Genomic DNA, 21,741 nt, shown 5'->3' on the forward strand with positions numbered 1-21,741 from the left:
TTTCTCTACTAGACAGGTTTATCTGAGTAAAAGAGAAAGGCAGAGTGAATTTAGACCTGGAGCACTAAATGTAAAGCAATACTTCAAAAATAGTTAAGTAAAATACACAAGGTTATCTTATTGCTTATACTGTAGTAACCTAGTTTATTTCTATCTACGCCATTGCTTAATTACAGGTGTAAACTAAACACAATTCAGGAACTATATAATGTCAATGAACATTAGATAATGTTTGTATCTATTGATGCTTCAGTGTTCCAAATAGCAATTTGTGGATTAGACCTTGGACTAGCAGACACTGTCAGCATTGTTTGTGACAGATTCTGTTCATACATCCCTTCATGTTAGTGTTTAAAAAAACATCTTCACATACTTGAAAGCGTAGGTATGTTTAAATTTTTATGGATTGTGAAGAATTTTTGAAGTCTCTCTCTAAAAGACTGTTAGTGGGAATTGGCATGTGGAAGTACATATGCTGTAGGTACTTTTCAAAACTGACTATTGAAATCACAGTGGGATCTGAATATATATTCACAAGAAAATGTTCTTTTTGTGTACTTAACCCAGATTAAGTACGGCAGCCCTCATCAGAGCCCCTGTGCTACAATGAACATTGTGTAATATTTCTTATGTGTAAAGGTGAGCAAGGAGTTTCAGATGTTAGAGGTTAAAAATATCTACTGAGTCACTCTGTGTCTGTTGAGAGAGAGTAGGTAGTGACTGAAAGGTGACATCTTCATATTTTATATGTATTCTTAAATAGATTCATTTATTCTTAAATAGCTGTATGTGTGACTGGAGCTTCTGATTTTGCAAAATCAAATAGTTGCTCTGGTGACTGTTGAAGTTCTGTTACTTCTGCACAGAAAAGAACTGGAAAGATACTTGCAGACACTTACTGTCTTACTTAATAAGTGATTTCTTAAAACACCTGTCTGCTTAACTGTTTCATAATGCTTTCTGCTCTGTCCTGGGGACAGTTGTATCTGAGGTGATATTTGTATGTATGGGGAAGAGGGTATTCAAATCTTAGATGCTCATCTGAGGAAGACAATGGCAGGCTGTACAGAATCATAGAATGGTAGAGGTCAGAAGACACCTCTAAAGATCATCCAGTCCAACCCTCCTGCTAACACAGGTTTACCTCAATCAAGTCACTCATGAACACATCCAGACAGATTTTCTCCAGAGAAGGAGGCTCCACACCTTCCCTGGGCAGCCTGTGCCAGGACTCCCTCACCCTCACAGGAAAGTTTTCCCTTGTGTTTAAGTGGAACTTTTTGTGTTCCAGTTTATGTCCATTTCCCCTAGTCCGGTTGCTGGACACTACACAAAAAAGTGTCACCCCATCCTTCTGACATGCACCCTTTAGGTACTTAGAAGTGTTGATGAGGTTTCCCCCTCAGTCTTCTCTTATCTAGACCAAACAGCCCCAGATCTTGCAGCCTTTATTTCTGCCTGGTCTTGTTTTACTCACGTCCTGCTAAAACCTCTTTACCCGCACAAAGATAATTGCGTTGGTATAACCTACGGGTTACCATTTACTCTGGGAAGACAGCCTGGAAGGGAAGCCATGTGCATCGAGCCAGGTAAAGGTGGCTGTTACCAGTGGCAGATTTTGATTGCTTTCTCCAAAGTGATACAGGTGCCTGCCCATCTGAGCTTCTCCTTCACCTTATTGTGATAGTAACTACCAGTTAAGTTAGGCTCACAGAACAACTCAGCTTGGAAGAGACCTCCAAAGATAATCTGGTTTGACCTTCTGTGGGGAAAGGAGCCTAGATACAATTACTTAGCACCTTGTCCAATCACATCTTGAAAACCTTTAATGATGGGGACTGTACCACATCTACCGCATGGAGAGGTTGTTGTAGTGAGTGACTATTCCCAGCATAAAAAAATTCAAGTTAAAACCTCCTTCCAATGATAGAAGACCGTGTGACACCTCACCTGCATCACGTGCCAGGATGTGTATTCCCTGTAGTCCTGCCACCACCCCTCCCTGCCCCAAAAACTGTTAGCATTGTTATATGCTGTACATGTTACAGGCTCTTCAGAGGCAGAGTAAATGACCTACACAGATGAAGGAGCTTGTTGCGATTATTTCAGACCTTGTCTTCTCACAAACGTTTGGTGCGTTTCTTTTTTTATCACAGGTTCTCTGGGTTTATTGCTGAATGTCTCTGAAAAGGGGTAATGGGATGAAGCTGGAACACAAAAAGTTCCACTTAAACATAAGAAAAAACTATTTCACTGTTCAGGTGAGGGAGCCCTGGCGCAGGCTGCCCAGAGGGATTGTGGAGTCTCCTTCCTTGGAGGTCTTCAAGACCCGCCTGGACATGTTCCTATGTGACCTGATCTAGGTGATCCTGATTCTGCAGGGCGGTTGGACTAGATGATTTCTAAAGGTCCCTTCCAACCCCTGCCATTCTATGATTCTATGAAAAAAACAATTAAAGATTGTGTTTCATAACACTCCTTTGAAAAAGCTCTTACCCAGGGTCTATTGGCAGGAAGACTGAGTTTCTTGGACTGCAGGCAAGTTGTTTTCTTGTATTGTGGGTTTTTTCCTTCAGAAGCATATGGGACTGTATTTTCAAGGAGTTAACAGTCCCCACGGGGGGCAGATTTTTCATAAGTATTCTATGTGCAGAAACCCCTTCATTTATATGGCTAGATTTATTAAATCTGGCCAACTTGTGTGTTATGAACATTCCTGCTAATTGGACTTGAAATGACTGAATTAAAGCATATGTCTAGACTGCAGGAAAACTGTCCTCAGTCTTTGTCCATTAATCACCAGAGGTGAGGGCCAGATGGAATGGTGTGGCTCTCTTTTGGCCTAGATTTTCTTCCCATGGATATGAAATATGTATCTGAATCCAAGAGCAAGGCAGTGCTTTTGGATGTTAATGTAGAGCAACAGCCTGCCTGAGTTCATGGAATAGTCATGAACAGAATGGTCTTATTCTCTGTCTGACAGACAACATAACCACTTGAATACACTTTCTGTCTGCTAGAAAGTGGTATTACTAACTAAATAACTCTGCTTCTGTCTGCTGGAACTCATCCTAGTATTTTAGGGTAAAATGTTAGCAGGTTGATTTGTTGATTTTTTTTTTCCTCTCTTTCTTAACAGCTTCTAGACTGTTTTGTCATCCCAGTCGTGATACTGCTGTCCTGGTTCTTCTTACTGGTACGATACAAGGCGGTACATTTCATCGGGATCGTGGTCTGCATTCTGGGCATGGGCTGCATGGCAGGAGCAGATGTCCTCGTTGGGAGACAGCAAGGAGCGGGTGAGTAAGGATAGATGAGTTGTATGACCAAGGTCTGTTCAGAGAAACCATTCACCAGAATATATTAGATTGGGACAGAAAAAAGAGGCAAAAAAGGCAAGAAACCCTGTGCCTTCATAGATCCTAAGCACTGCAACCATTCAAAGGTGCTGCCTTGTCAGAAGAGACAGAACAAAAATGGGTCATCACTTGGAAGTCAGAATCATTGCAAATGAACTTTGTAGGGCCTATGTCTACAATGCTGCTCACCCTCTGTGTAGCCTGGAGGGTCAAGCTAATGCTTGTAGTTTCCTTCTGATTTGGTTTAGTTGTTTGACTCCAGACCTCAGTTGCTTCCTTTCCAAATTGACTAGGGTTATAAACCACGTCTCACATACACCATGTACTGTTATGTCTCCTCAAATTTGCTCCTTCTTTGTATGGAGGTGGGGTTGCTGGCTAGATGCTAAAAGACACTGAACCTACATACTAAAATGTACCAGTTGGGTTTTGCACACCGTCTCAGGGTAAAGATGTGGTATTTGCCTGCATCAGTGTTAAAAAGAACTTCTTGCATGTGAAATGTTCAGCTCTGTGTGCAGCATCTATGAATAATGTGTGTGTAGCTATTAATGCAGACCAGATAGAGTCAGATTTCATCGATCAACTTCTTCTGTCACATTCATCTCTCTAGTGCCAACCCAAATGATGTGGGAAGGCTGGAAATTCTTTTCAAAGATTGACAATTAGGCACAGTTTTCATTCTTAATTAAAAGCACTGAATTGTGAGCTGAGCATAATGCACTGGGATTTAAAACTCTTGACTCAGCTTTCTGAATACAAATGCAAGTGCTTTTAAGAGTTGCATTTGCTAGGATGCTACTAAATAAAACAAGGGAGTTTGTGACAGTACTCACCACATCTCCCTACTCCTTTTTATCTCTGTCCTTTGTCCTGAAAGCAGACTTTTAGTTCATTAGTGTCCTCCAGAAATAGCCCTCTCCCAGCTAAAAAGGAAAGAATAAACTCTTTACTATGAAATCAGCCAGCCAAAGCTGCATTAGGAGTGACTGATTTTAGAGGGAGTGAGATTTCAGCTGTGAGTTTCAGAGGAAACATCCTGCGTCTCAGTAATCTAGAGAGTAACATGCTAGAGTAGTTGAATTCTGGATCAGCAGGAGCATGTGAGGCAAGAGATCTCAGCAGACAAAGAACAGATTGAAGAACACTGAGACTTTGCTATCAAACTGCAATAATTAGGTATTATTTGCCATATTCATTTCTAAAGCACGGGTATAGCTGTTAGGTAAACTTGTCCACAAAAATCTGTTAACATGCATAATTTCCTTTTAATTTGTACCTACAAATGAAAAACTGTGGCCATGTTTATTGCTCTACAGAGAGACTCCAGCTTTTTTTTTTTAAGTGTCAAAATATTGTTTTTAATGATGTTATCTTTAACAGAGATCAGATGTTTTAATTTATATGAAGGGGTAAAATTAGACATTAAAAATCTACAAAAAAATCCTGACTGCAAAAGAAAAAAATTCTTGAAGCTGTTCATTAAGGGAATCCACATCATTTATAGGATATTTTCTAGGCCTGGGCAAACAAAAGAAAAGAATACATCAAAAGCAATGATGCTGTACTAGTCCTCAGTAAACTTCTCTGTTTACCTTATGTTTTTAGGGGACAAAATCTGTTGACAGCTGTGTGCCACTCTTGACCATACTGTTTACTGTGCTGAAAGTGTTGTTAAGGCTCTACTAGGCACCTAGTGTATACAGCAATCTAACTTGCCAACTCTTACAGTAAGGAACCGTGAATTTAAAATGCATCAGAGAGATGAATAGGTATTTTCCAAACCATGTTCAGGAATTAGGTATAATGTGCAGGCATGCTCTCAATTTGCAATAAACATGTGGCAGTTTACCTCTTTTATTGTATCCTGACTGATGTTTTACACAATACTCAATGGGAAAAGCAATTTTTATCAAGTACTGTGTACTCTATCACCTGACATGCAAAGTATACCTTAAAATAACACTGTACTAAACTAGTGCCGATGAGGTACCTTGGTATTTATGCTCTCGTAGTACACAGGCGTCGCAGACACTGAAGTCCAAGTGTTTCATCCAGATTTTTTCAAGCACTTCATAGCTTTAACTTACCAAAGTCTCTGAAAACCAGTCACTTCAGTCCTTTTAATAAGTATATGACAGTATGTTTAGTGGAAGATGGGATACATTGAGACTGATTGTCACTAATTACAACCAAAAGCAAAGACAAATACCTGCTAATGCTTGGGGTTAAACTAAAAATGTGTCAAAGGGGCCTAGTGAGTGTGTGAAAAGAAATCATGTCAGAACACAGTTCGTGATAATTTACGTTACACTATAGTGCTGTAACTAGTCCCTAAAACATTAATTCTTCTCTAGACTGTATGACTTCTTTTTCCAGGGAACGTTAAATGTGCTAACAGTGATTAATGCAAAGTGTGTTTTGCCAATCTATGCCTTGTATTTCTTCAGAAGAATGACTTGTGCCATTGAATTGGTCAACCGTATTAACCTAAAAGTCTCTAGAATGGCTCTAGTTGGTGGTTATGTTTCCTTAGCAGTGAAACCAGTAGGTGGGTTTTAGATCCATGAAAGTACATCTAGTAGGATGTGTCAGTCTTTGGAGAAAATTCCAAAGTCAGCCTGGTTAGGAAGCAAAGAAAATGCATTTGACATCCAGGATGCTAGGAATTATAAGGAAAAAAACTCCATATTATAGTATGAACATTTTTATGTCAGTTTATGAAGTTTTCATGCACTAACCTTTAGAGTATCACGTAGTACTCTAGTCATTGCATCACAAAAAGAAATGACCAGAAAATAAGCCTACAGAAGCAAGAGAGAAAGGTGAGAATGCTGTTCAAGGTTATAAAATGGCTTCAGGATAAAGAAACTGTAGACAGACTGGTACTTTTCATCTCTAAGAAAAGGCAAGAAAGAGATGGAATACAGTAAAGGCATATGAAGTCTTCAGTGGTATGGAGAGGGTCAATACAGAGTGATTCTTAAATATTTCTCATAATTATGGGATGCTCAATGTAATTTTGAGGTGTCAGGCTTAAAAGCTAAAAATGTGAAGTACTTTATAATGGTAGGACAAAAATATACATGGACTTTACGCAACTTAGTGAAGAATCACTCAAGATCTAATAAGTTTGATGGTGTAGTTCGACCTCCATCTCAGAAAATCCCTAATCTTCTGAGAACTGCCTGATAAAAATCTCTCTGTGCTTCCCTATTTCTTTATGCTTTCCTCAGCCACCCTGTGCTGTCCAGTGCCAGAGGAGGGTCAGTCTTACCTGATCTTGGCTTCCTCTTCTGAGAAAACCCTGAAGGTTGAGGCTCACATTCTTGCAGCATGAGTGCACTTTGGGGAGAGCCATTGCAATGTGGTGCTTGGGACCATCCCATCTCTGTGGAGATACTCAGCCTCTGAGCCGTCTTTGTTTCACAGATGCACAAGGATGATATTCTTTTTGTTCAGCACAGCCAAGCTCTAAGGTCAAAAGCTTTTTCAGCAGTACTTCTCCAAAGTGTTAGTGAGTAGCTATAATAAATACCAAATTAATGAGCTCAGTGAGGAATGATTGGAGCATCAAATGCACCAGGGGTGTGGAGAGGTTTTGTAAAGTGCTGATGCTTATTCTAAATTAAAGGCATCTTCCATGGCTGATTGCAAAAGAAGGCTAAAAGGAAAACAGGAACCAAATCCTAACAAGATAAATGGTCAAATATAAACATGGTGTCAGTCAAGGTACGTGCAAAACAGAACTTCAGCAAGAGACTGGATGACTACGTGAAAGAGAAATCGAGAAAGAGAAATCTAGTAACATTTGCTAAGCACATGGAAGCCACATCATCTCTGAGATAAAAAATGTTGGAAATGTAACAGTGTTACAGTGTGCTGAAAGTAATTTAAACTTTACACCATTCCTATTTGCCCTTAAACAACTCACACTTTCTTTGTGCTTGTCATGTGCTGGAGACAGGATATTGGATAAAAAAACCTTTGGTCTATTATCTTATGGCCATTGTTATTTTCATGTATTTCTTCTAACCAAAAGTTTTGGCACTGTAGTCTGGAATGAAGACTGAAGGCTTAAAGTAACTCTATAAAGAAAAGTAAGGAAAAGATAATTTTGAACCAATCAGAATGTTTGGTTTCCATTTTTTTAATTTACTGCAGTGTGTATTTTACAAATCAATACTAATAACACTTTAAAAGGCAGGAACTCAAAAAGTAAATCATATGGTGTTTAAAAATAAGGCAAGGTTTCTTTAACTAAAAAATGCAGTCTAGTACTTCAGCATTTCTAGTGAACCTTTTCAAAGGAATTCCATTATGTCCAGCCTTTAGGAATATGGTTCTGCAGCAGTGTCTGACAGTTTTGTGAAACTGCAGCTCTTGTAGAAATCATTTAACAAGCCATATGTGCAGTGGGAATCACATGCATCGGTTTGAAAAGCCAGGGCCCCAGTTTTCAAGCTGGAAGTTGATCTTGATCAAATCTGTCTGCAGCCGTTCCCACTCCCTCTTCGCACTAATAAAAGCCTCCAAGACTTAAATTCAAACAGTATTTGGTAATACCATATTTTAGTAGTTCTGTATACCTGGAGATACTGAAAATACATCTTGGTGTTCATTGCATGCATTAGGTGCTGCTGTGTTAATTGAACCTCTTTTAAAATCTGTCATTATCATCACCCTGTCTACACCTCATCGTTCCTCCTCTCTCTCTTGTCAAACAGCTTCATGTGAAAATGAGGTCAATATTGGGGTTGTAATGATTTCTTCACTCATTTCACAGCTACATGGAATTTTTCAGTTGGTTTCACATTGAAATACTGGACATGTTTTAGACTGGTTAAATTTCAAGATGAGGTGCAGACTGCTCTATATAGCCAAGTCATAATCTATCTGCAAAAATGTAATAATCATAAAATGAAAAGAATTGGTCACTGAAGAATAGGGCTTGGTTTCTACTTTTTTTTTTACAAATCTTTCAGATTCTTTCAGATTCCCTTATCTACATCAAGGATAACACTTTCCCTTCACCTCTGATAGGTTTTGCTGGAATACTGAATGGAAACTGTTAAAATGATAGAACATTTACGTTCTACCTATTAACACAGATACGCGCTACTTAGTGACTGAGGACCCATATCTGTAGGGAAGAACTTTCAATGGTTCTAGACAAAAGATGGTTGCTTTCAGACATTCTGATTTTTCCCCTGTTTATCCCTAGGTGAAAATAAACTGATCGGAGATCTCTTAGTATTGGGTGGGGCAACGCTATACGGCATCTCCAATGTTTGTGAAGAGTATATCGTCCGAAATCTGAGTCGAGTGGAATTCCTGGGCATGATTGGACTCTTTGGCTCCTTCTTCAGTGGAATACAACTGTAAGTGAGCAGATTTGAGCCTCCTAGTAATTCAAATAACTGTAAATGTGGCCTCCGTTTAGGTACTCTAGCCCTCTCTTCAAAGGTATTGATTTCCTCTGGAGAGTAAGGTGTCCTCTAATTCTGGAATTTGCACTGGTTTTCCTGTTTCAGATCGGTGAATTTGAATAACAACACAAATTTGTACCTAAGTGCTCTAATTCAAGGACTGGTGTCCTTGAGTAGTCATGTGGAGAGGGAGGAGTAGAAGACACATCCTACGATCTTGTTGCTGGATATTTCACACATGAATGACAAAATCTACATCTCTCTCTCATTCTGTTTCATACATCACGTAGATTTCTAAACGGGTAGAAAACACATCTAGTCAGAAGGTATTTTGGTGATTAGCTTGTTCTGTATAACTGCACTACGATAATGAAAAAGCCTTTAAGAAACTTGCCTTTTCACTTCAAAATACTCAGGTATTCAGTACTTCAAAGTACTCAGGTGATTGTTGTATGGATTTCAGGAGCTACTGAGCCCTGCCTATATCCACATATATCTAATGAGCATCTCACCTGCAAGTTTAAGAGTTAGAAAGTAGCTTCCAGTATTGTAATAATGTGACTGATTAAAGTGTAGTAAAAGACTCTATGCAAAGTTGCCACATTGTATGTAGATCCATCACTGGTGCTTGTCACACAGAATAACTTTTGACTATTAGTCAAAACCAAGTTGTTTCCCTGTACATGTGAACTACTCAATTAAGAATTGCGACTGATCAAAACAGTGACCCATCAATGCATGTTTAATTGGTTCTATTTCATTAGCCAGAAGGCATATTATACCTATATGGGATCTGAACACATGACTTAAAGTGATTTCTATTAACTGATTGCCACGCAAGCAGTTCCTTTTTTAAAGATAGAGACTTCAAGAACACGTAAATCTGCCTAGTATCATTGGCTAAATCATTTTTGTTAGCTACAGTGTTCGAGATAGGCAGGTGCTAACCGATCCTGAGAGCATCAAAACAGTGCCCTTATCTTGCTGCGTGTAAACTGTCACTTACATGTCTCATATTCCTGAATTTAATTATAGGACCATTACCTCTTCTTGACCCAAGCAGTTAGGCACAATTCAGGGTCTGTGAGTTGTTTTGCTGGGAAGATGAAGCTGATGCTGGAACAAGGCATCTTTTGTGTATGGAAGACATAACTGGAAGGAAAAAACAAGAAACCATTTCTTTACTGAAAGCACGAAGTTTTTTCTTGTCCCCATTCTCACCATCAGATTTCTCTGCACTGACCTCTGCAGCTTTTTGCTGCTAGTGCTTTTGTGGAGACCCAACCACCCTTAGCTCATGTACAGAATTTTTTAACAAGGTAGCAAAAGCTTGCATATCAGGAGAGGCCAGTAATATTTCTGCAACTTGGTTCCGTGAAGCAATTCAGCATTTTTTTACCTTCACCTGTAATGAAGATATCACATAGTTAGTTTTGTGTTCGCAGAGGCTTAATCTGACTAAATATACCAATTATTTCAAAGAGAAGCCAACTCCTTATGATACAATTGCAGACTCTTTGAAGAGTCTGCACTCCACTTGGCCACTTTGGTGCAATATAGGGTGTTTAGGTCCTGTAAACTGAAATAGTCTGGGGGAAGAATGTCTCAAAAGTAGGGCTGCTTTCCAGTATGCTAGAGACAGCACTGCTCAGGGTTTGGTTGGAATCCACAAAGTGGTTGAGGATGGAGAGCATGTGTGCTACTAACACTGGACATATATGACCCATGTTCATAAGATTTTCAGGGAGCAGTAGAATTCTGAAGAAGGGAAAATACTGAAAAGCAAGTAGACTATGCTTTATTGGCACGCACTGATCTCCAAATAGTACATTAGCAAAAAGCTGTGGTATTTGCCTTTTATTCCATGTATATTTACAAATACAGACAAAAGTGACACATTAGTTCATGCTTCAGCTTGAATGCAGGGCTGTATCTCCAAGTGGACTTTCAAGTATACTTTTGTTTTCTAGAACAATTTAGCAAGAGTACTTAATATTGCACTATAACGTAAAATAGATCCAGATAATGCCTGTTAGACAGGCAAATAAAGGGCCAAGATGTCAGGGCAAACAGTGAAGCTGATAGAAGAGTTGGCTGACTAACCAGGCATGATGGAAAGAGAAGTTTAGTGGGCCAAATGTGTTTAAAGCAGGGAGTAACTGTATATCTAAACAAGAGAAGAAATTAATTGATCATAGTTGAGGATATAGCGGCTACCAAGCAAATTGAGATAATGCTCTCTGATGGAATCACATAATCATAGAATAATCTGCTTTCTAATGGACTCCTGAAGGCTCCCATTCAAAGCAACTCAAAGCTAGCTTCAAAGTCACATCAGCTTGCTCAGGAACTTGTACAGATGACTTTTTAGTATCTCCAAATATTGAATGTCAGTCCTGCTGGGCAACTTGATCCAGTGTTTAACCAATATTTTTTTCTCTTTATCTAATCAGAGTTTTACACATTGCAACTTGTGTCCATTGTCATTCATTGTTTTGTTGTGCTCCTGCAAGAAAAGTCTCTTTCTTGTCTTTTCTGTAGCTACCTCCTCCTGGCTTAGCTTTCTCTTCTTCATGCTGAACAAACCCTGCTGTTTCAGCATCTCTCTCACATCATGTTCTCCAGCCACCTGATCACTGTGGTGCACTTCCACTGTAAATCCTCCGATTTGTCAGTATCTGTCTTACTCTAGGCAGCCCAAAATTGAGTACAGTACTCCAGCTGCTGTCTTACAAATCATGTCCTTCGACTTGCTGCTCAGACTCTTACTAACACAGCGCAGGATGCTGTTGACCTCCTCTGCTCCCAGGACATGACTCATGCTCATGCTGACTCATGTTCAGGTTGATGTCCACCAGGGCTCCAAGGTTTATTTCTAAAAAGCAGCTCCCAGCCTGCACTGTTGCCTGGAGTTATTCCACCCCAGGTGCAGGAGATCATATTTGCTTTTCTTGAACTTCACAAGGTTTCTCTTGGGTTTTTTTCTTCAGGCTACATTGTGGGTTGTTCACCTACCCAGTGCAGACCTCTTCATTCTATAGGGATCTTTCAGGAAATCATATTGAATGCTTTGCTAAAGCCAAGGTAGTTTGCACCTCATCCTCTCATCTGTCTCTCTCCTTTGTTTATCTACACTGTAATCTCATCAAAGAAGGCAGTCAGTTTGGTCAGGTATGGTTTGCTCTTGAGAAGTCTGTGCTAGCTGTTTCCAGTCACAACTTCTTCATTTCCTGCAAGTGACTACTGGGGAAGATTTGCTCCATAATCTTCCCACAGGTTAGCATAAGGCTGACCAGGCTACAATTTTTTCTCTTTTTGAAATTAGTTACTGCATTTGTCTCTTTTCAATCATCAGGGGCCTCCTTGAATCAGCACAACCTTTCAAAGATCATTGTGGTCCCAATACTTCAATGAATCTGGCATCACTAAACAGCAAACTTCTGGCAAAGTTGCTCTTGCCCCTCTTTGTTTGACAGATCATAATGAAACATGGACCATAGCATATTGTTTTTACTTCTTTTGAATCAGACAGGCATTAGTTCAGATAATCCATATTCCTACATTTAAGTTATGTCAAAACTTGTTTGCCAGAATGTAATGGTTTAGCAAGGAGCAGCTTTTGCTTGGTAACAGGGGGAGCGGGTTGCAGTGAAGACCCGGTAAAGTCTGTGAACTCTCCCCCAGCTCCTGGGTTCAGACCCACCTCCGGCCCGGCTGGGCCAATCTGGCGCCTCTGCCATCACTATTTAGGGGACGGGAATTTGAAGTGCTGGCAGGAGGTGTAAGAGTGATACAAGATGGAGGCGACCACGCGGACCCCACAGTCAGAGAAAGAGGAAGGAAGGAGAAGCAATAGACCAGGGATCCCTCTGTAAGCCGTGGCGAGAATGCAGGCTGTACCCACGCAAACCATGGAGGGCCATGGCAGGACTGAGAGCCATCAGGAGCTCCATGTGAGTACACCTGGATGGGCGAGTGACTGTGTGGCGAGACGGCCATGGCCCAGGCCATGCTGGAGAGCCTCCGCGCCGCAGAGCAGCTCCACATGAGAGGCAGAGAGGAGCTGCAGCCCTTGGGATAAATGCACATCGGAGCAGCCCATGCAGGGCTGCCGTGTGTGTGAGGTACCCCACGGACATGCAGGGAGGATTGGTGCAGAGCTCACCTGCCCTGAGGAGGGACAGAGGGCAGAAGCTATCAGGAATAGACTGACTGAAACCCCCACTCCCTGACCCCCTGGGCCATTCAGAGGGGAAGGAGGTAAAAACACTGGGATCAGGGCTCTGAGCCTGGGAAGAGGGGAGAAGTGGGGAGAAGGTGGTCTTAAAGGGCTGGTTGGACTCTTCATTGTTGTACCCCTACGTGTTGTTTTATTTTGGTTATGTTTTGGGGTTTTATGATTATGCTTTAGTTGGTATTGCATTAAATTATTTTCTGTTTTCTTCCCCAAGCCGAGTAGCCTGAACTGTTTTGTCCTGCACCTTAAGCGGCAATTAAGCTCTCCCTGCTCTTTGGCAATCCTCAGGTCTTCAGTACTTGAGGCTAGTTGTGGTCTTTTGTTCCCTGATGGGCCTAAACCAGGACACAGAAGAAGAAACATTGCAGTATTCCTAATATTCTTCAGGAATTGCTGATAAGAGAGACATATGCCTTATGCATGCAAAGACACACATCATTTAGTTATTTTGCAGACAAAATAATTTTATTATTCTGTACAAAGTATTAGATTTGACACAGGTCAACAGCAAGCAAATTAGAATTTCCAGGATGCAACTCTCTAATCTGGAAGGCACTGAGTTCCTGCAGTTTTACGATTAGACTTGGTCTTCTACATACTGCCATTTGCACTAGGAACCTTGTTTTTCTATCTGTGTAATTCCATGTTTTGTACATATTTAAAACAGTGTCCAGACTAGCATGCTGAGTTGTAAACAGCAGGAGTTATCTGGAAATCACAGATCAGTGAAAGCAGTTAGCTGAATGAAAACCTAGCTTGTGAGATACTTGATCTCCAAGGATCTATTTGCCTGGAGTGAGAAGAGCTGACTTCTTTCCACCTTAGAATTTTCTGGGTCCAATTTTGACGTTAATGTATGCAATACATACAAAATGTTGAAAGTAGACTTGCAGTTTGGCCCATCCTTTGCTTTGTTTCCTGACTGTAACTGCTGTAACTATTTGATCTCTCTTAGTGTGTAACAAATCACAATATCCTCCCAAAAGCCAGCTTGTGATATCTATTTATTTGACACTTTAGAGCCTCTCTGAAGGGTGACTAACTCAGACAGATACATTATTAATCGTTAAAGTTCAAAAGCTTTCTGAATATTAGGACAGAGTAGTACAAGGGGATTGAATGTATAGGGGGATTGGGCACTTTGGGAAAGTATATAGAGAGCTGGAAACAAACCAGTGGAAATTGTATGCTATCACATGCAATTACTGCCCTAAAGATCTTTCAAATACACAGGCACAGGGGTAATGCCAGAGTGTGTTAGCAAAGTCTGATTGCATTTGGTTCCTCCAGAGATTTTTGGTTATAAGGTTATTTATGTCGTTTGGTCCAGCATTTTAATTGAATGAGTGGAAATCATTTAACTTGTGTTCTCTTCCATAAAATTTTTCTTTTTTTCTCTTATAGTGCAATCATGGAACACAAAGAGCTGTTGAAAGTTCCTTGGGATTGGCAAATAGGTAAGAAAACACTTCACCTCATTGAAGAGAGTTGCTGAAGGAGATGCGGAGACAACCAGTATTTGGGGAGTCAGGCACAAAGTTTCACAGGAGCCAACGTTTGTATGACTTTTTCAACAGTTACTGTCAAAGGTTGAACCACATGCCTCATAACCTTTCTTAAATGATCTATCCTCCCATTGCTGTATTATGGCTTCCTTGCACCATTAGGTTAAGGATATGAATGCCGTAAGATAATTATTAAGACGGCCCTAACGTAAAACAATAATGGGGTTCCAATTCTAAGATTCAGTGCAACACTGGGAGAAATAAATGAGGTAGTCATTCAGAGCCAAAGCTTTTCAATGAATGCTAAAGAAAGAAAATGTAACCTAACAAAAAAGCCCTAAAAAAGTACTTGCAGTGCCTATTACAGCCTCATAAACTTATTTCCAAGGGGAGCTGTTCTGTATGCAAATGGTTAATTGCTTTCCAAGTGGTCCTGGTGGAATATAACAGATCTGTTTTTTAGACAAATTTAGGCGGCATTGTGCACAATGAGGCTCTTACAGTGCTCTGCCATGCAGTGGATTGCATTTTCACATTTCAGTTTGGAAGCTGGGCATATGATCTAAGACTCTTTACTAATTAGTCCAACAAATTACTTACTTTAAAAGAGAATCAACCTTTAGTACAAGAGTGCCTATAATCACTCTTTTACTCTTTATGACAAAAGAAAAAAGGAATACTAACAGTACAGAGCTTAGACAGTTAGCAGAAGATTCAAGCTTTGACAGTCCATTGACAATGGCTTACTTAGTTTCAGAATTAACATCAAAATGACAGCTCAGAAGTGTGCAAAGGCAACGTATGTGGTAAATCCCTGAGGACAGGGGATACAAGATGTGGAATGCACCGTTGTTTTTCTTAAACTTAGTTCACAATTTTTTCTCATCATCCTAAAGCTTATTAAAAACAGTGCATCTTTCACAAGACACTGCACCTGATGGTTGAGCTGTAAAGCTAAATGACAAATCAGTTTAAAGTATCCATGGAGAAATACGCTTGACTGCATACTGTAAGTGTATTGGCCGCCTTTAAGCTGAGATAATTAGCATAATTGCATCAGTGTTTGTTTATACTTGATGATAAGGAGCTCAGAGACATAATTAATCTGGTACTGATGGAACTAGCAGTGGTCATAGTGAATTAATCCACTATCCTTGCAAGAGTCATATATACTTCCATAGGAGTTCTGTCATAACTCAGTATCAGTGGAATGTGTTAATAAAGTCTTACTTGGTCTGTGGTGCCATTAAATGCCATCACAAGTTAGTCACTAGCTCTGAAGAGTCTTTATGCTTCATAAGGAGGAGATCATCTTAGTAAGATCATCATGGATATGTACTTGTTTTGTTAGAGAAATAGTTGTAAATGTGGCGTAGTTGAATACAGATTAAATGGTGACACTCGTGTAGTTCTGTATTCTTCCCTGGCTTCCACTCCACTTGGTGTGCTTTCCATTGCATTGGCAGTAATACAAGGTTGTCAAGTAATGATTGACAAATCTATGTCAGGGCGTTCACAGCCTTGTCCTGAATAGTTATCCATTGTGACAGGCTCAAAACGTGCAGTCCAGCAGAGTTAAATCATCAGCCTTCTGTATAGTAGTGATAAAGTCACAGCAAGCTACCTAATAAATGACTCAAGGTGGCCTGTTGCCATCTGCTGTAATTGTGCTATTAAGAATGGATGAGCTGCCTTTCAACTGATATAAAATGGAAATAATTTTTGAATATAAAGATCTAAAGGCAATCTGTTATGTCTATCGTGTTTAAAACAGGCTATGGCCTTCCTAGTTTTAATTTTGGAAATTCCCCTGATACACAGCATCATCTTCATACTTAGCATAAATCAGTGTAACTCTCTTTGAATCCTTGAAGGTTTAAGTATTAATACTTGCAGACAACCTGACTGAAAGGAGAATGATTATGCTATTCTGACTGAATGCTTTCACATGAGACCATGACAAGTTTTGTAAAGTGATAGATGAAATAATAACAAATAAATTAACATCAGCTTTATTTTAGAGAAAAGCTGGTTTGAATCTCAAGGAAGTGTCCTTTGTTACAAGGAATTTGAGTATTTCTGGATGGTCTTTCTTCCCAGAAAATAGTATGAAAAGTCATAACTGATTCCATTTCATCCCAATGAAATCATAGCATTTGGAGTGAAAAAGTCGAGGCGTGCTCAGGATTAAGACAGAAGTTCCTAAGGCATGACTTGGTGGTACTTGGGCTATGTTAGAGTAGTCTGTAGAGTCAAATCCTGCCCATCTGTGCAAAGATGCCTGGTCTTAAGTGGGAAAATACAGAGGGACTGGATCTTGTTCTGAACAAGATCCAGTCCCTCTGTATTTTCCTTACGAGGAGGTTATAAAAAGGACAGAGATAATGTCTGTAGTGTGGCAGGAGGATGGAAGACAACAGGCTGAAGTGAGAGGTTCAGACTGGATAAAAGGAAAATCTTCTTCATGCTAAGGACGGGAAAGCAGTGGAGCAGATTGCTCAGAGAGATTGTATAGTCTTAATCCTCAGAGGTTTCAAACCAGGCTGGGCAAAGTCGTGAGCAACTTGATCTTATCTCACAACTGAGCCTGGTTTGAGCAGGGTTTGAACTAGAGACTTCTGAGCTCCTTTCCAGCCTGAATCACCCTACAATCCTATGATCCTAAGTGCCCAGTTCAGACACGTATGAGACATTCACACAAAACTGGTGACCTTACCCATGAGGGTGAACACAGACAGACGAGATGAGATTCCTTCCACCAGCTTTAGATACCTGGGATTTATTGGACATCTGATACAGGTAGATAGACTCCATTTGTCATGACCAACAATAAACAGGAATGACGCAAATTGTACTATGCTAAAGCTGATGTCTAAAAGAGGTTGGGCAATCTGCATTGTAAAATTTCCCAATCTCTTCATTGACCAACCACCCTCAGTATGTGTCCAGAGTCAGGTGTAATGAATCCCACCCACAGCTGCCTTCATGCACATTAAGCCTTCAGTTCAGGACAACACCAGAATATCTGAAAGCTACAAACCCCTTTTGCACTGAAGGGGTACCCAAGGAAGCTGAGGTTTCAAGCCTTTGACTTAAAACATATTTTTACTCTGAAAACTGTCCCTCTAAGATGTAATATCTGAATATCATATTATGTTATTTCCAGTTTACTTATTGTCACCACTAGATGCTATCCAGCTGGTGTGTATTACAAGTATTTTTAACATGTAAATGGAAATGCCACTTTATATTCATTTCCAATAGGACAGCTACAATTTAAGCATTTTTCCACTGGAACTGAAATGCCCTTTGGAAAAACAGCCTGTGAAGTGCATGCAGTTGGCTGCCAAAGAATATGAACACAAGACAGTACCATAAACCTATAGTGTTAGTGGAGAGCATAACTCAGCAAAGCACATGAATGTGTGTCTTAAATCCAGACTGACTAGCAGGGGCTCAGTGGACCAGCTTGTGACTTGCAGACTGTACTTTGAGAATGCTATCTTTGGGTCTAGAGTGGCTTTTGCATCTGACCTGTTCTTGATTTAAGCCTGGGAGAAAAACTGATTTAATGCTCATGTGTGCAACCAATTTCTCATTGACCAAAACTGCTCCATTTGATGCAGCTATTTGCTACTATAGAAGAGTCACAGAGTTTGCATAAAGCAACTCTTTCAAGCACTGCTTCAGATCCTGTTGTTACTCATATTGCTCCCTGTTAGTAAAAGCAGTTCTTACCATGATTATCTATATTCTGAATATAAATTATAATTCGTTATCATGCTATAACACTTGATATATGGCCATTGACAGTTTGTGACTGGTATATTTGTTTCAGGTAGGATGTACAGCTCAATTCAGATGCTCTATTTCCTTTAGATATCTTTTCTAAAGAGTTCTACTAGTTTCTAAGTGGATCCCGAAGCAGAGACAAATTGTATGGGCTTTTTTCCCACCCCCTTTCTCCTTTCTAATCCCTTTCAAGATCTTGGCAATCAGATTTTCTGCAACTTTTGGTCAATAACAACATGCTCTGAAGAGCTGGCATGAATTTAAGTTTAGTCTCATGCACGTATCAGCTGGGAATTCTGCAGCATACGGCAGCCTAAGAAATATCATTTGCACGAGATCAGATGAGTGAAATGTTTGCTGTTTTTTTAGCTTCATCTCGATTAATTTACCCTGGGATTTATCAAGTAATAATTGAAGCAATGAATTCTTTCCCGGTAACTTATTTAGGTTTTGAAATGAAATTAGATTTTTACTGTAATGTATTTTTATTATATTAGTGTCTAACAATCTAATTTCTGTGAGGCACTCTGTAAACATGTAGCAGGAAAGAGTCTCAATTCTGGAAAGCTTTATTAAGGAAGGCAGACAAAAAGGAGTAGGCAAACAGAGGTGCAAAACTGTGAAGTGATTTGTCAGTGATTTGATGGCAAAATAGGTCTAGAATCTGTCAATTGAGCACTGTCCTCAGGCATTCATCCCCTGGCTCATTGACATCTCTGAATATACTTTTGCATTCCATTTTTGGGTCCCTTCCTAGAAAATATTGTGTGTTCCATCCAACTCTGCTGATGTTAGTTGGTATTGGGGACATTCATCTCCTTAAGATACTAGATTTAATGTGTTTAAATGCATCGTCTCATTTAAATTTATGTTGGACATGAGGCATTCGCTAGTAGTATAAGACACTGATTTGAAACAGCACTGCTATTATGGAGACCACAGAGAAAGGACCTCATGTCCACTGCTGATGTGGTTTTCACTGGTTTTCTTCTATATATAGAATTGTGTTCCTAGTTTCTCTGTGTATATGTGGATCTTAATAATTTGAATCCATGTTTATTTAAAAAGCATTGTTTGTCCTTTTCTGAAAACATAGCCTTCTTCCTCCCAACATGAGCCATTTTTGCAGGCTTTGAAACGTAACTTTGTTTCTTGTTTCTCCTCCACAGGCTTGTTGTATGTTGGCTTTAGTGCCTGTATGTTTGGCCTCTACAGCTTTATGCCAGTGGTCATAAAGAGAACCAGTGCTACTGCCGTCAACCTCTCCCTACTCACGGCTGACCTGTACAGCCTCTTCTGTGGATTGTTCCTCTTCCACTACAAGGTATGTGGAAATGAGAGATGTATTTGGGTAATAGCAGCATGCCTGAAGAAACATCAGTGCAGAACACTACAACAAAAGAAGCCTCCAAGCTTTATTAGATCTACACAGGAAAAGTGCAAGGGATTTTTTAGTACTTCAGGCTTCCCCCACCAAAACCAATTTTATTTTATGATTTCCAGTTTTTAAAGAGAGCTCGCTGGTCTTCTTGTTATGAGTTTTAAGATTTCATCAGCACTAATTTCATTTTGATTGTCAGAGGTGACTTTCAACTGCTGTGACTAGATCCAGGGTGGCAGCATGAAGGGAAGGACTCTTCCAAGAATGCCGTAGATACTTCTTGCCTGGGAACAAGGTTGTTTCATTCATGCTGACCTTGAATTTATAGTTCATAATAGTACATGAGTTACACCTCTCCTGTCAGCCAAACCAATGGCTCAACTGTTTGTGTAAATGGCGAAACGTGCAGTGGATTTGTGTTGAAGTTAAACTTACCTCTCAGGTTCTTTAATATTTTAAACATTGTATTGTACAGACACATAGTTGCTCTCCAGTTACAAGGAATGGCACTTCATTATTCACAAGTTCCCTCCCCAGTGTCCATCGTATGAAAGTAGCATCAGAATTCTGGAGGCAATTGCTTTGTACCATCATTTATTCATAAGAAGGATGTTACTTGATAGCTAAAATGGTAGCCCAGAGTAAATGAAAAATGAAAAGCTTATAATTCTGAGTAGCTGGCCAACTGAAATCGGATTTTGTGACCTTAATAGTTCCTGAATAGATCTGAATGAGGCAGTGAAAGTTCAAAGCTTTACAGTCCAACGCAAAACTATTTTTCATTATTGCCTTTTATGTTACTTTTATGGCTTTAAGAGTTTTGCAGATAGAAGGAAAACAAGTACAGAAGTGAAAATCTGACTGAGAACACAAAGGTTGTCTGCTGCTCCAAGATCTGTCTCATGGTGATTTAGTTTCTTGTTCTTTCTGCCTCACACTTCCAATACAAAGTGTTTGACATTAAGTATTAGCTGAAAACTGTTATCTCCTGTTAATAATATTATTTGATACCCATAGCAAAATATATTTAGTGATGTTAGTCCACTGTTTCCAAGAAAAAATTGCTATATTACATAGTAAAAGACAGGCAAATTTAATTCCAAAAACAGTGGTGATATTCTAGCAAAATCAAATTCTGTTAGAGCGAGACTCAAAAGGCAGCAGGGGTTGAACGGCTTTGTGCTCAGCATTGCTCAGACCTAACAAAAAGGCAGTTTTGCAAGTTCAAATCTTAAACTTCAGGCACTTGAAAAGCATAAGGTGCATAAAAGGTTTCAGTTTTTATCTGTGTCAAATTGTTATGTACATTAGCAGAGCCAGGAAGGCAGAATTTTCAACCTCATTGACTCCTTTCCTTTCTACAGTAAATTCATGTCAGCTCTCAACCACAGTGGCACCTTGGCCTCTCTTTAAGGCTTGTACTGAAAACATGCTCAAGAAGACAAGGCTCAGAACTCAAAAGTTTTCCATTTGAGAACATCTGTCCTGCTAAACAGATTGAGTTCTACCTCTGAAGTAGCTGATGCTCCATTCTACCCATTAGTCATCTGATTAGAAATCTTAAAATCTCATTCTCCTACAGTTAACTGTATCATGCAGTCTTCTCATAAACTCTTTTCAAACTCTTACTTAAGCCTATTTAGGTTTTTTGCCTCCACTGCTCTCCTTTGGATACTGTTTCAGAACATCACTGCTCCAACAGTTACAAACCTTGTTATTTCCAGTATAAATTTACTTGTGGCTGGTTTTGATTCACTTGTCTTTCTGCCAACAATATCTCTTAGCATGAAGAATGACCCTGTTTCCTTACCATTTTACTCAGTTGGTACATCAATAGACAGCAGCCCTATCCTCTCTCAGGCCCTAGTTCACTAATCAGAGCAAGCCCTTTTCTGCACCTCACCAGGCTGGATTTCGTCCTTTCTGAGACAGTCTCTTCAGCTCAAGAAGCAGGAAAGGTCCTTCCAGCACTTGATGCAATGCTCTTGTCTCTCCCTTTCTCTATGAAGCCTGTTACCCATGGATAGTAAGACTATAT

General features: G+C 39.8%; 1 protein-coding gene across 1 annotated transcript in view; it reads left to right on the forward strand.

Moving 5' to 3' along the window:
• SLC35F1 (solute carrier family 35 member F1) overlaps positions 1-21,741 on the forward strand; it is a 240,660-nt gene that overhangs the window by 200,659 nt on the left and 18,260 nt on the right. The window contains exons 4-7 of the mRNA XM_061990332.1: positions 3,140-3,299; positions 8,584-8,740; positions 14,430-14,482; positions 19,492-19,646. Of these exons, the coding sequence (XP_061846316.1) occupies positions 3,140-3,299; positions 8,584-8,740; positions 14,430-14,482; positions 19,492-19,646 (525 nt within the window). The remainder of the gene's footprint in view (positions 1-3,139; positions 3,300-8,583; positions 8,741-14,429; positions 14,483-19,491; positions 19,647-21,741) is intronic.

Source organism: Colius striatus, chromosome 2 (genome assembly GCF_028858725.1).
Source record: "Colius striatus isolate bColStr4 chromosome 2, bColStr4.1.hap1, whole genome shotgun sequence".
Taxonomy (NCBI): domain Eukaryota; kingdom Metazoa; phylum Chordata; class Aves; order Coliiformes; family Coliidae; genus Colius; species Colius striatus.